We start from the raw sequence: 13,259 nt of genomic DNA, 5'->3' as shown, positions 1-13,259 counted from the left end.
TCTGCCAGGAAGGCATCTGGCAACCTTCAATGTAGGAAAACCAGCTTAAAGGGTTTGGGGTTTGTGCAGCCTGCCCTCTGCCCTCTTGCGAGATCCACGCCTCCCACCTGCTTGCCCCCACCGCAAGCTCATGAGGCGATGGGTTTGGCCTTGGTGTCAGCCAGCCTGCTGTAAGTGATGTCTTTTCTTATCTCTCTGCTGACAAACCAGCATCCTTCACTGGCTATTTAAGAGCAGAGGGGAGAGGAGACACCAGCAAAACAGCAGCAGAGGCGCTCAGAGACACAGGGAAGCCAGGATCCTCCGCAACTCTTTCAGACTTCTGTGATGCTGCCTGCGACTTTCAAGCTGTGTGCCGGCATTTCCTACAGACACCTGCACAGCACAATGGGTGAGTACAAACCAAACAACATTATTATCATCTTCAGAATCAGAATCTTTTTGAGGGGAAAAATGTGCTTCAAACATGACTTATAGTGGGTACACAGTGTAAATGTGATCAGATGAATGTCCTACAGTTTATTTTAAAGGTAATAGCAACTATTGGTGTGTGTTTGGGGGGTTATTCAGATCACATCCATTGTGCAGGGGCTGAACACTTTGCCTCACTGCTATTTTCCAGATTTAAAAGTTGTTTCTGTATGTTCTTACTGTGGCACAAACAGAATTGAAATCAAGGAAATGATGAACGGCTCCTCTCCCCTGGTGCTGCCGTTCCTGTCTGAACGGCTGCAGCTATTAGCTTTTTCATTCCTGGTGTTGCTTTTCAACTTTTTCTAGCAAGCCATCTTCTGGGATTCAGTGGGTGAAATATTGATGTATAAGTGTAAAGAACTTTAAAAGAGCAATTTTTGTTGTATCGAATAAAAGTTATCATGGATGTTTCTCGTTTTTCTGGCTGCTTGACATGTTGTTAATGGCTAGCCTGGGAAGCTTGCGGTCTTTTGCAGTGAGCTCCCGTATTTCTGCCCTTTCCCTCTTTTTATAACTTTTCTTTTTTTGGGGGTGGGGGTACTTTGCTTATAGTGGGAGGGTGCACTGTAATGTTGACCCTAGCTACTCAACTCTCCTTATTTACCAGTGGCATTGGTGCTTGTGCATTAGCCTATGTACATTTCATGTAAATGTGTGTCATGTGCCTTTAAATAACCCAGCCATGCCCTTAGATGCATCTGTCTATGGCATGCAGAAATGGAAAGCTTACATTTTGCAGTTCAGGGGAATCTAGCGGTGGCTGCTGCCCATTAAGACAAGTGAGGCGGAAAGCAGGGAAACCACCAGCAGGGAGAGCCAGAGCCAATGACAAGCAAAGCAAGGAATTCTAGTTTTGTCTCCAATTACCTCCCTGCTGAGTTCCACTGGGAGAACACTGAGACTAAAGAGGAGACTACAGAGGCCATGCAAACCCTTGGACTGGTTTTGAGGAGGAAAAGCAGGCAGGTAGAGATTGGCAAAGGGCAGGCTGAGGATGGTGAGAAAGTACTGTACTCCATTTCCTCGAAAAAATGGCCAGCCTCTACTGGTTTTAGATGAGCTCAGCTGCAGCATACAGAAGGTCACAGCTTCCATGTCCAGTTTTTTATTATTATTATTAAAGATTTTCTTGTTTTACAGAAGTAAGTGTAATGTCTCGTATTTTTTCCGTGTAACATTTTTACAAATCAGTTTAATTTGTTGAGGCATTAGGGGGAGAAGAAAAAGAAAAGAAAAAAAGGGGGGTGGAGGGAGGGAAGATGGGGTGGGGTGGGGTCGGGTGGCGATGTTTCTATTATGTTTAATGTATGTAGAGTTTGGTGTCAGCGTTACTTGTGCTGTTCACTTGTGTTCCTTTGGTGGTGAAAGAGGTTGGGGTTGGCCTAGGGTGTGGTTGTTTGTTTGTGTTTGGCTGTGGTGATCTTTGCTTTCGTGTGTGAGTGGGGTGGGTGGGTGTTTTGGATCAGGTTAGCCATATTGATTTGTATGCTATTGGTGGATTATTGTCATTGACCTGTTGGGCTGTGTATGTGATAAAGGCGTCTTCTTCTGCTTGTCCCCGTGTCAGTTTCAGTTTATTGGTTAATTTTTCTAGTAGGGCTGTTTCCCATACTGTTTGGTACCATTGGTCCATGCTTACTCCTGACAGGTCTCTCCAATGTCTGGTTATGGTGTTTCTGGCTGCGCTTCCATGTCCAGTTAAAGTATCTCAGCTAAGGGGGCTATGAATGTAACTAGGGCGTACTTTCCCCTCCCCAGCTGTAGAAAGTTTAAATCGGGATTGGAGAACCTGATGTCTTCTAGATGCCGGACTCCAACTCTCATCGCCCCAGCCAGAATGCTCATTCCTTTTGGGAATTATAGGGAGAGAACTACCCAAACTTTATAGAAATTTATTCATGTATGTGACTATGTGACTATAATGGCAATAATGTTACTTGTCCCAAAATGGAAGAAAGTCCCAGGAAAAGAAGAATGGATACAAAAACTTATGAAATATGCAGAAATGGTGAAACTTAACCGAAAAAATAAGAAATCAAGATAACAAACTTTTTATAAAAGAATGGAAATGGTTTATTGAATATTTACAAACTGTAAACAAATAAGAACATTGCCAGGATTCTTGTAATAACCTGCAGTTCTATAAGAGTATATATTTAAAGTAGATGAATAAATGAGCAAATTGAGTTAATTTGGATATGCAGGAAATATTTTTTTAAAAATTAAGGAACCGCAGAAAGAGGGGGTAGGAAGTCAAGTTTTGAAATGTTAAAATGACTGTAAAATTATTTACATGTATAAAACTGAAAGTCATAAATAAAATATTTTAAAAGGATGGGAAATGCTCATGGATGATGGGAACTTTAGTCAATTAACACCTGGAGGGCCCTTACTTCACTGAGACTTGAAGGGGTTCTGCGCCTTTCAGGACTAGGTGTTTTCAGGCAAAGAAAATAGATTTCCTCTGTTTGATCTTTCAGATATTTAGTTCCTAAAATACCTATACAGTTCTGAAAAGCAGCTTTTGATAGATAGCATTGGCTCATGTGAGAAGGGGGAAAAAGGGCAGGAAATTTTAAAAATGGCTTTTGGTATAAATGTGGTGGTAACAACTATTTGTATATTTTCTGCATTCTTAGCAATTAAATATCAGTGGTGAGGAAGAAAAAACAAACAAACACCTGGAGGGCAACCGGTTCCCCACCGCTGGTTTATATTGACACGAATTCTGTTCACGCTCTTTAAGGTTTTTCTAGGGGGTCAATGGAGTCAGTTTTCATATGATGGTTGCTTGTTTCTAAAAGCCTTTATAGTCATAAATCTGTGTGCATGTTTGTAATGCATCCTGATTTCTTGCACAACTCTGATAAATTAAAGTCACTTTAAGTGTTTTCTTTGAAGAAATAAGCAAGAGATACAGAGGTACATAATTTACCATGTAAACATGCCTTTACCAGAATTTGTGCAATGTTTTCATTCAAATGGAGCAGAGGAGAAATCAGTTCGGCGGCTTTGTAGTAAAATCAGCAGAGTAGTGTTTCTACTGTACCCGCAACCCCAGAAGGCTGCCTGGATTCCCCTCTTAAGCTAAGAAGGCAACAAAGGAACTTGGAAATGGAGAAATGTTCAAGCAGCGTTTAAAACAATCTTGGGTCCCCAGATGTTGTCAGACTACAGCTACCATCATCCCTGAGCTGACCACTGGCTAAGCTGGCTGGGGATGGTGGGATTTGTAGTGCAACAACATCTGGGGAGTCAAGAACTGTTTTAAACAATAAAATGCAAACAGGACTCCTGACACAGGCTGTCACTGCTGATTTAGTTTTAGGTGGTTTTTTTTTTACAGCTGGAGGTGCAGGTGGGTTCGGGGGAGGAGGGTTGCGTGAAGAACCACTGGCAGTCATTCTCTTCAGGACTAATTGGGGTGCGTGGAAGGGCAGTCAAGTTCAAAGGGCTCAAATCTGTACAGTAGTTAATTTTTCGGCATCTGATAAGTTTCACAACTTGTTTTTACTGTGTGTGTATCAGTTCAATTTACAGCCCTCAGTTTACAGCTGCATATTTAAGCAAGCAAGAGATTAGACTTAGTAAAAGATTTCTCTGTGTGTGTGTTAACTGACCAAATCTTGTCACACATTAAAGAGTTTAAAATATTCATAAATATTAATAAAAATATATTGGTTCTGGTGGCACAAGAGTAGACTGTGTTGAACATGTCCTCTCAGATCAGCTCACTCTTTTGGGTGCTTTATTTTTCTGTGTTGTTGTTTTTTAATGATGGTTAGGAACCTCGAAAGCTGGAAGTATCCCAGGCCTCTCTGGACCTCAAAGGGCCTGTTTCTACGGGTTCAGATATGGCTTTTAATACCACTGTTATGCTTTCCTCTCCTCAGGCTTGAAGAGACAAGCAGCTGCTGCAATTGTCCAGGAGCTGAATAAATTTGCAGTTACCAGGCCTGGTCCCAGCAAGTGGATCAATAATGTGCGCAGAAGGAGCTCTTTGCTAAGTACGTATAACGAGGCACGGCTCTTGTTGGGCATGCTTTATCCTTGCATTTTGGGGCTGCTGAATTTTTGGTGGCATTGAAAATACAAGCTTTCTTTTTTTAATAAAAATTAAATTAAATTAAAACCTGCTCCAACTTCCAACAGGTTCTAGACTGGAAGAGAATCTCTTCAATGAAATGGAGATGTCCTACATCAAGCAAGGAGATGAGGCGCTTCAGAAATCACTTAAAATTCTTGGAGAGCAGGAGGGCTGGAAAACAGAGACAGTGATGGTATGCATGTTGCATTGTTCATGGGGGGTCGTTGTTTGGTGTTCCCTTCTACTTTGCTTGCAGATGTCAGTTGGGGTCGCCAACTTTGCAGCCTTCAGATGGAGAGCTGAATTTTAGTTAGGGTCAAAATATCATTTCAAATTCACAATTCAAATTCAAATTCACAAACCAAGGTATCTTTTTAAATAATTTTTATTAAGTTTTCTGTTTTACAATTTCAAATACACATTTTACATCCTTAAGATATCAATGACTTCCCTTCTTCCCTTTCCATGGTTCAGGTTTAAACAAACAACTGTTTTCTGAGTTTGGATGTTAGGAGGAACTGTGGTTAATATAAAGCTGGAAAGGGTTCCTTCTGATCTTCTCACAAGTCTAAAAGAAAAAAAGAGCATTTCATACAAGCCTGTGGCTTATTGCAGCTGGTCCTTCTAGTGGAAAATCATTATTTTGCATTGAAATGGGCCTAATTTTCTCCATGCTGCTCACTCTTCCACCCCACCTCCATCTTTCCACCCTAAAAAAAAGAGCAAATATTGTGGTCCTACTGATGCAACTTTTATAGACCCTAATCCATTGATTCAGGCATAGTCAAACATGGTGTGCTCCAGATGCTTCTGGACTTCAGCTCCCATCACTCCTGACTATTGGTCCTGCTGGCTGGGGCTGATGGGAGGTGGAGTCCAACGTCTGCAGGACATCAGGGTTCCCCATCCCTGGTCCACACACCAACTGGTGGTAGCTCTCCAGGATTTCAGACTAAGCCTTACCTAGAGCTTGAACTTGGGTCCTTTTAGCAGCAAAGCATGTGCTCTACCTCTGAGCTATGGCCCTTTTCTAACATTAGCCATCCCCCTGGCTAGCACATTCTGGGCCAGTTGTAGCTTCAAGGCCAGCCCCATACAGAGCACATTGGAAAAGCCCTGTTGAGAGGTTATCACCTGGGAATCGGGCTGGATGCAACATACGACCTAATAATGGGCTTAGCTCTCGTGCTTTGGGTTATGCAAGCCAGCAATGCTAACAATTTAGACCCCCTTCTGCTTTTTTCTGCAGGCCAATGGTGACAAAGTCCTGAGCAAAGTTCTCCCGGATGTGGGGAAGGTATTCCGGCTAGAGGTGGTGGTTGATAAACCCCTGGACTGCGTCTATAGCGAGTTAGTGGAAAGGATGGAGCAGATGGGAGACTGGAACCCGAACGTCAAAGAAGTCAAGGTAAACACACACAGAAACGCATTCTTGGTGAAAGGAGACTGTGCCAATGGCTTATGCATTCAACTCTCCAAGGAGTTGTAAAGCACGTTGCTTTGCCTGATCAGTGATTTTTTGGGTAGCTATTAGTAGAAAAAGTATATTGTAGAGCAGTGATGGTCTGAAGAAAGACTGGGATCTACTGAAAGATCCCTGGATGATTCACAGTAAATCACCAAGCGTTGCTTGCTTCTTGTGGTGCAATGACAACAAATTAAAATCACAAGTCTTTAAAACAAATCTCAGCATGGCTAACCAATGTCTTGATCTCAGTGTTCCACACCTGTAAAACATGAGCATTAATGAGGTGTTTGGGCAGCTCTGCTGGCCAGTTTTAGACTCTTGTGTTAAGTGTCTCAGATCTGTAATCATGCAGACATGGGTGCATTATGGTATTTGTGGGGTATCTCCATTGTAAGGCTCGTAGGCCACACAGGCTCGTGGGGAATTGGCTCCCTCCTGCTCCCTCCTTCAAAGGACAGAAGAAAGGCCCCCTCATGATTCCCACTGGAGGCAGAACCTAGTCATCATGGTTAGTAGCCTTAAAAGCCTTATCTTCCATGAACTTATCAAAACTGCTTTTAAAGCCATCCAAGTTGATGCCATTGCTACATCTTGTGGGCCACCATTACGCACCCGGCTGTGGCTGGTGACCTTTACACTGTGTGCTTCCTGCCCATGTTGGTAACACCGATCACATGTTAGGAACAAAGGGAAGTCTCCTTCTGCCTCTTGTCTCTCCCTTCCCCAAAGTAATCAGCACTGCGCTCCTTCCAAAAGTGAGGCAGGAAAGGAATTTGTCGGCCATAGCAGGAATTGCATCAACTACCAGAAAGGAGGTGCAGTAAGTATCCCTGTATGAAAAATGACAACCCTTTGTTTTCATTGGCGATCTTTCTCCAGATCTTGCAGAAGATCGGCAACGACACGGTGATCACTCACGAAACTGCAGCCCCAACCCCTGGCAACATAGTTGGGCCACGAGACTTTGTGAGTGTCCGTTGTTCCAAGAGGAGAGGCTCAACCTGTGTCCTGGCTGGCATGTCCACCACCTATGCAGCGATGCCTGAACAGAAAGGGGTTATTAGGTAAAGAGTCGTCCCCCTCTCGATTACTTTCTCCTTGATTGAATTTGGGGGGTACTCCATTTTTTTGTGTAATAGGCTAACATGATGCTCTCCTGTCCTCCCCCAGAGCTGAGAATGGCCCCACGTGTATGGTTCTTCGGCCTCTCCTTGGTGACCCCTCCCAGACCAAGTTAACCTGGCTTCTCAGCATCGACCTCAAGGTACAGGCACACGGTGGACTGAGCTAAATCACTGCATCCATTGGTTTTGCCAGAGATCATCCTCTTGCCATGATTTGGGTGGTGCAACTTTCATAAACAGCTGTGAATTCAGCTCTGCAGGGAGTCGTCTCAGGTGTCACTAAGAGGGATCCACTTTCTGGGGCTCTTAAGAGGGTATTTTTTAGTTAGATGAACTGTGCAAGAAGATACATAGCGCTGTGCCAAGGATTCCTCCTGCATTTCCCGCCTGCCACTCTCCATCATTTGATGATAAGATGAATTGCGGCTGCATACATTTAAAGCACAGTGATACCACTTTAACAGTCCTGGCTTCCCCCAATGAATCCTGGGAGCTGTAGTTTGTTAGGGGTGCTGAGAGTTGTTAGGAGACCCATACTTCCCTCACAGGGCTATTATTCCCAAAGTTCCCTGGGAAGAGGGATAGACTGTAAAACTGCTCTAAGGGCTCGTCCGCACTTCTGCTTGTCTCTGCTTTCTAGGCCTGGTTCCGAGAGGATTTTCGTTTGCCCAGCCACTTTTCCTGCGAAAACCCGCTATTTGCTGCTGAATTGGGCTTCCTGTAGATTGATGCTTATGGCAAACCATGGGAAAACCTCTCGGACCCATGCCTAGGAAGTGCAGACAAGCAGAAGGAGAAGCAGGAAAAGTGTAAAAGGGGCTGAGCCCGCAGAGTCCAGAAAGAAAAATAAATCCTGATACCACTTTACTGAGGAGAACTGAGGGGGACGGGGACGGGACGAACAGAGAGGTTTTGCCTCTTTTTTATTACATCAGACCTTGTGCATAGCAGGGAGACCTTCACAGAATTAACCCTTTAAGTTGAACACATAATGATGTTGCTCTTTCCCCCCCTTCTCTCCCAGGGATGGCTGCCCAAGTCCCTCATCAACCAAGTCCTCTCTCAAACCCAGGTGGATTTCGCTAAGCATCTGCGCAACCATTTGAGCAGCAATTCTGCCTCCATGCAGCAGGCCGTGCGCTGTTGAAGTGGCCGCACACACGCAACACACTCCTTGTGGCTGATGAATCCCTTTCCCAGTTCATGGACCACTCGCTCAAGGCTCTTCCCCTGGCAGCTGAGGCTCCTGCTCCAGAAAATGGGTACAGGGACATCCATCTTTCCTGCCAATAGAACAAGCTTCCTGCCTGCTCCTCTGAGGCAGCTTTTTTTAACCTCTCCCCAAAGCAAAAGTGGGAAATCTTCTTGGTGGTTCTTGTGCTCATGGGTGGTCTGTTGTGGGTCACATTTCAGCAATGGTCACTGCCAGAGCCAAAAGGCAGAGTAGGCCACACCTTTGTCTCCCTCCTTCATTTCACCCCCCTCTCTTTTCTCACATCCACACCATACATTGAAGCACTTATGCCGTTTTCATTATCATGGCTTCCCCAAAAAATCCTGGGAACTGTGCTTGATTAAGGGTGCTGATCTCACAGAACTTGACTTCCCACCACCCTTGACCAACTACAGCTCCCAGGATTCTCCTTCAATATTAAAGTAGCTGTGATATGGCGTAGCTGTGATCTCTCTCTTAAGCTTGCAAGGGGAGGGACAAATCACTCTTCTCAGAGGTTCGAAATGATTGCTTTCAGAAATCTTTTGAAATTAGGCAGATGGGCTGAAGGTTGCACCCCCCCCACCCCCAGTTCAAAGGATTGAACAGCAGAAAAATTCATCCTAGGTGCTTCACTGATCCTTTGATGACAAAGTGCAGGACTAGATTTTGCAGCCCCGGGTTTGTTAAAGAGGTTTCCTTTTGAAAGGTGTATTTGAAATACCCCGGAAACAGAGCCAAGTTAATTGAGCTCACAGAACAACTTAAGCTATGATCTTACTTTTTAAAAACCAGTAGAATTTAGTGCCATTTATATTTTAATTTAGTGCATTTATTGTCCCACCTTTTGTTCCAAGAGCATGGGGTATGCATGTTCCCCCCGTTTCCCCCCTCCTAATAAGATGGTGGGTTAGGCTTGAGTAAGGGCTCCTCCATTGCAGCCTGTTTATTGATTTGCTTGCCGAAAGTTTACCAAGCATTCATCTAGACTTGTTTATGGGGTGGTGACAGTCAGCATTCATCCTCATTTAATCCACTTCATTGGAACAAGCCTAAATTCCCAGGTATGCACTTGAATCCCTCCTACAAAACAGTAACAGCCTGGAGAAACCCCAAGAGGTAGCAGCTGGCCCAGGGTCCACCAGAGTGTCTCAGAACTGCATCAGATTTGAAGCAGGGTGTCTGCAGCCTAATCTGGCAGCGCTCTACCCACTGCACTGCTTCTCCATGCCTGATTTAGAATCAGTCTGCTTGGGCCAGTTCGAGAATCTGTGTTTATGCAACACCTCCTATTTTACACTCAGCTGGCCTCTGCTGAACTGACTGGTTGAGGGAACCTCAGCTGGGTGGCAGAGCTGCTGCCTTGCATGCAGAAGGCCTCCTGCACTGTCCCTGGACCTGCCAACTAAACGAGAAAGGCTCAGGGAGCAGGTGACATGGAAGACCGCTGCCCAAGATCTCAGAGAAGCGCTGCCAGCGAGAGTAAAGGCTAGGCTAGTTTGGACAAGTTATCCGCCTTACTGTGCAATGGAAGGGCGTAAGGAAAGCCCTCCTGGAGCAGCCCCATCTAGGTCTAGGATCCTGCTGGCATGGCGGTGAGCCAGATGCCCCTGGGAAGCCCGCAAGCAGGAGCTCAGCGCAAAAGCACTCTCTGTACTTGCAGTTCCCAGAAGCTGGCATTCAGAGGCAAGCTCCTGCCAACAGTGGAGTCGGAACTCCATCTTAGCTGCCTATGTTCCTAACTCTCTCTTAAGTATTGTGCCCATAGTGACAGCCTATTGGAAAGCCTTTGTACACGGGATCAGAAAAGAGCCAGTGCCTGTTCCAGGTTCCCAGGGAGACCTGTGCAAGATGTTCTCCTCGTCTCTGCATGTGCCCCCCACCCTGAGTACACCTACTTTCTCCAGTGTCACTACTGTCTCTCCCCATGTGTCCCCCCCCCCCCGGAAGGCCCTTCTGCACCAGAACAATGCCTACAGAGGTTGCTGCTTTCTCACAGGGAAAAAGGCAGCACCAGCAACCAGGAACAGCAGGGCAAAGTATCTCCAAGGATGGGACATGGGCATGAGACAAACAATGCTGGCTGTAACCTATGTCCAACACGCAAGTACAGTGGTATCTCGGGTTACAGCCGCTTCAGGTTACAGACTCCGCTAACCCAGAAATAGTACCTCGGATTAAGAACTTTGCTTCAGGATGAGAACAGAAATCGTGCAGTGGTGGCACAGCAGCAGCGGGAGGCCCCATTAGCTAAAGTCATGCTTCAGGTTAAGAACAGCTTCAGGTTAAGAACGGACCTCCGGAACGAATTAAGTTCTTAACCCGAGGTACCACGGTAGATCAATGCAGTTTGAACTCACCCTTCATCTTAGTAGGCTTGGTAGCAAGGCGCTTGTTTTGTTTAGATGTCCGTAACAGCAGGCCGTGCATTAAAACCAAGTGACTAACTGCTAACCATCCTTTGTAGCTTAAAAGCCACGATCACCACGGAGCAAGACCCTGCTGAATAAAAATAGTGCACTTGTAGCATCCCCGTTTCCCCACCAGCCTCTTGGCTCTCCGGCCAAGGCCTTTCCTCCTTCTCCCCCTCCCTGTCCACACGTACGAGCTTTGGTTGACTGCACTGTATTCACCCCCTTGTGTTTTAGGGGAAGAGCAATAAGCTCAGTAGGACAGCATTTGCTTTACATGCAGATAGTTCTACATCTAATCTAATTTCAGACTTCTGTCTGAAATCCTGGAGAGCCGCTGCCAGTCAGTGTTGACAATATGGAGCTAAGAGGGACCAAGGGTCTGGTTCAGCATAAGGCAGCTTACTATATTCTTCAGGACCATAGCAGGCGAGCAGTTAAAACACACAAACACAAATCTCAGTAACTAGCAGCCTCACACTGGTCGTTGAGTTACTTTAAAAACAAATTAGTTTCAATGCAAATATGTATTCCATATTGTTTGTTGTTAGGCTTAAAATAAGGTAGGTATGCTCCTAAACTCACTTTATGAATCTGTGATCCCCAAAGTCTGATCTCAGGCTTGGCGTTGGCACATTATCCAGCCTCACAATAGATTTTACCATTTCAGCTACCAGAACCCTTGAATATGTCATTACTCATAACCAGTTTTGTTTTTTTAAAAAACAAACTCTGTAGGTATCTTCTTCCCTTGTTTGCAATTGGACAAAGTGTTTATTTAATATTTATTCAAGTCAGGTATATTAAACATGAAAAGCCTGTTCTGTTTTACTCTTGCATTCTTGGTTAACATCTTTTCAAAAACTGGCAGATCATGCAGTGTAAAGATTTTGTGTGTTTAGACACTAATGCCAGGTGAAAATGAATAACAGCTTCTTTGATCTGAGACACTGAAAATTGTATTTAACAAGAGTAGCAGAAAACTGTGCTGAAAGTTTATGTACTTCTGAAAATAAAAGTATGATTTAAAATGTTCCACGTCACTGCTCTCTTTTTTGGCTACAGGATTAAGACTTTTGAAGCTCATGTAACTGAAAAGGTCTGCCCCTGATTCAGGGATGACCCAGGCAGTGGATTAGGACAGAGAGGGATAAAGGAATTTTATTTTGTATGCTACAGGAATCTGTGACCAACCAGATGTTATTGGACTCCAGTTCCCATCAGCCCCTGGTAGCATGGACAACTGCTATGGAAGATGGGCTCTGGAGTCCAATGACAGCTGAAGAGCCACAGGTTCCTCATCCCTGTTCTATAGCTTGCAGCTTCTGAACGTGGATGGCCAGTGTACCATCTGGGTCCAAAGCTCAGTGGCAGAGCACTTTCACTTTGCAGGTTCATCCCTAGCGCACGCTTTCGCAACCTGCCACCCTCCAGATGTTCTAGACTACATCACCGCTGCCGCCAGGACCGATGGCCAGGCCGAAGGGAGCTGTTGTCCACAGCACCTGCAGGGTAACAGTTTGGAGAGGACTAACCCTGCCCCTCTAGTTAAAAGAACAGTAAGCTAAGAAGGCAATGGTCAAGACCTCTGCCAGAGTTCCTGGAGAAGCATTATGGAATGGGCAATACTGGAGTACATGGTGTCAGGCAGCTCCTTATCTCCCAACGCAAGCAAATAATGCCATCTCCATGACACTTCAGTGGTAAAAGGGAAGAAGAAGAAGAAGAAGAAGAAGAAGAAGAAGAAGAAGAAGAGTTTGGATTTGATATCCCGCCTTTCACTCCCTTTAAGGAGTCTCAAAGCGGCTAACATTCTCCTTTCCCTTCCTCCCCCACAACAAACACTCTGTGAGAGAGAATTAAACATTTGTAAAAGTGCATATTGTGCCAGAGTGAAAAAACTTGTTTTACAGCAACCTCTCTCAAATGTTATCTGCTAGTTCATACTGCACAGCTTGTATTATTATTATTATTAATTACATTTATATGCTGCCCTATACCAGCAAGTCTCAGGGTGGTTCACAAGATAAAACTACAACATAAAAACACAAAATATATAATCAAAATATAAACAGAGACAGCCAAATAACCCCTCCCGCCAAAACACACACACACGTAAAAATAGTTTAAAACAATTTTTTAAAAAATGAAAAACTACAATTAAAAAGCAGCTTAAAGGAATGTAAACAGAATGCTCTCCTGGGCAGCAGCAGTCCTTTTGTAGCCTGTCAGGCCCCACACTAGGCCTGGTGGAGGGAGGCAGGAGCAGGACCCTCAGATTCTCAGCAGGAATTCTCAGCATTCAAGAGTAGTATTAAAATCATACAAGTTCCTCCTCCTCCTTTCCTCTCTACTGCGACTTCACTTTGCAGCTCAGGAATTTATGTCTGAGCAAACCACTGCTGTTCTGACTGAAGCATGTATCCACGTCTGATAAACGGGACCCCTCTACTGCCTACTACAACTGGAACTCGTACCAAAG

The 13,259-nt window shown here is 44.8% G+C and overlaps 1 protein-coding gene across 1 annotated transcript; it reads left to right on the top strand.

The window, feature by feature from the left end:
* Nucleotides 1–251: 251 nt before the first annotated feature.
* On the top strand, nucleotides 252–11,812 carry STAR (steroidogenic acute regulatory protein). The gene is made up of 7 exons (XM_080982614.1): nucleotides 252–391; nucleotides 4,368–4,481; nucleotides 4,627–4,754; nucleotides 5,811–5,969; nucleotides 6,909–7,093; nucleotides 7,200–7,293; nucleotides 8,178–11,812. Exons 1-7 carry the CDS (start codon nucleotides 328–330, stop codon nucleotides 8,298–8,300), a joined length of 867 nt encoding a protein of 288 aa, XP_080838740.1. The 5' UTR covers nucleotides 252–327; the 3' UTR covers nucleotides 8,301–11,812.
* Nucleotides 11,813–13,259: the final 1,447 nt, after the last annotated feature.

This window comes from Podarcis pityusensis (assembly GCF_964106645.2).
Source record: "Podarcis pityusensis genome assembly, chromosome: 15".
NCBI classification, from domain to species: Eukaryota; Metazoa; Chordata; class Lepidosauria; order Squamata; family Lacertidae; genus Podarcis; species Podarcis pityusensis.
This window is presented reverse-complemented; position numbering and strand designations above follow the sequence as displayed.

Bases quoted from the DNA above. Each gene is read 5' to 3' on its own strand.
- STAR (XM_080982614.1), top strand. From the start codon at position 328: ATGCTGCCTGCGACTTTCAAGCTGTGTGCCGGCATTTCCTACAGACAC. The intron at 4,482-4,626 runs GTACGTATAACG...AACTTCCAACAG, and splicing joins CAGAAGGAGCTCTTTGCTAA to GTTCTAGACTGGAAGAGAAT. The intron at 4,755-5,810 runs GTATGCATGTTG...TTTTTTCTGCAG, and splicing joins GGAAAACAGAGACAGTGATG to GCCAATGGTGACAAAGTCCT.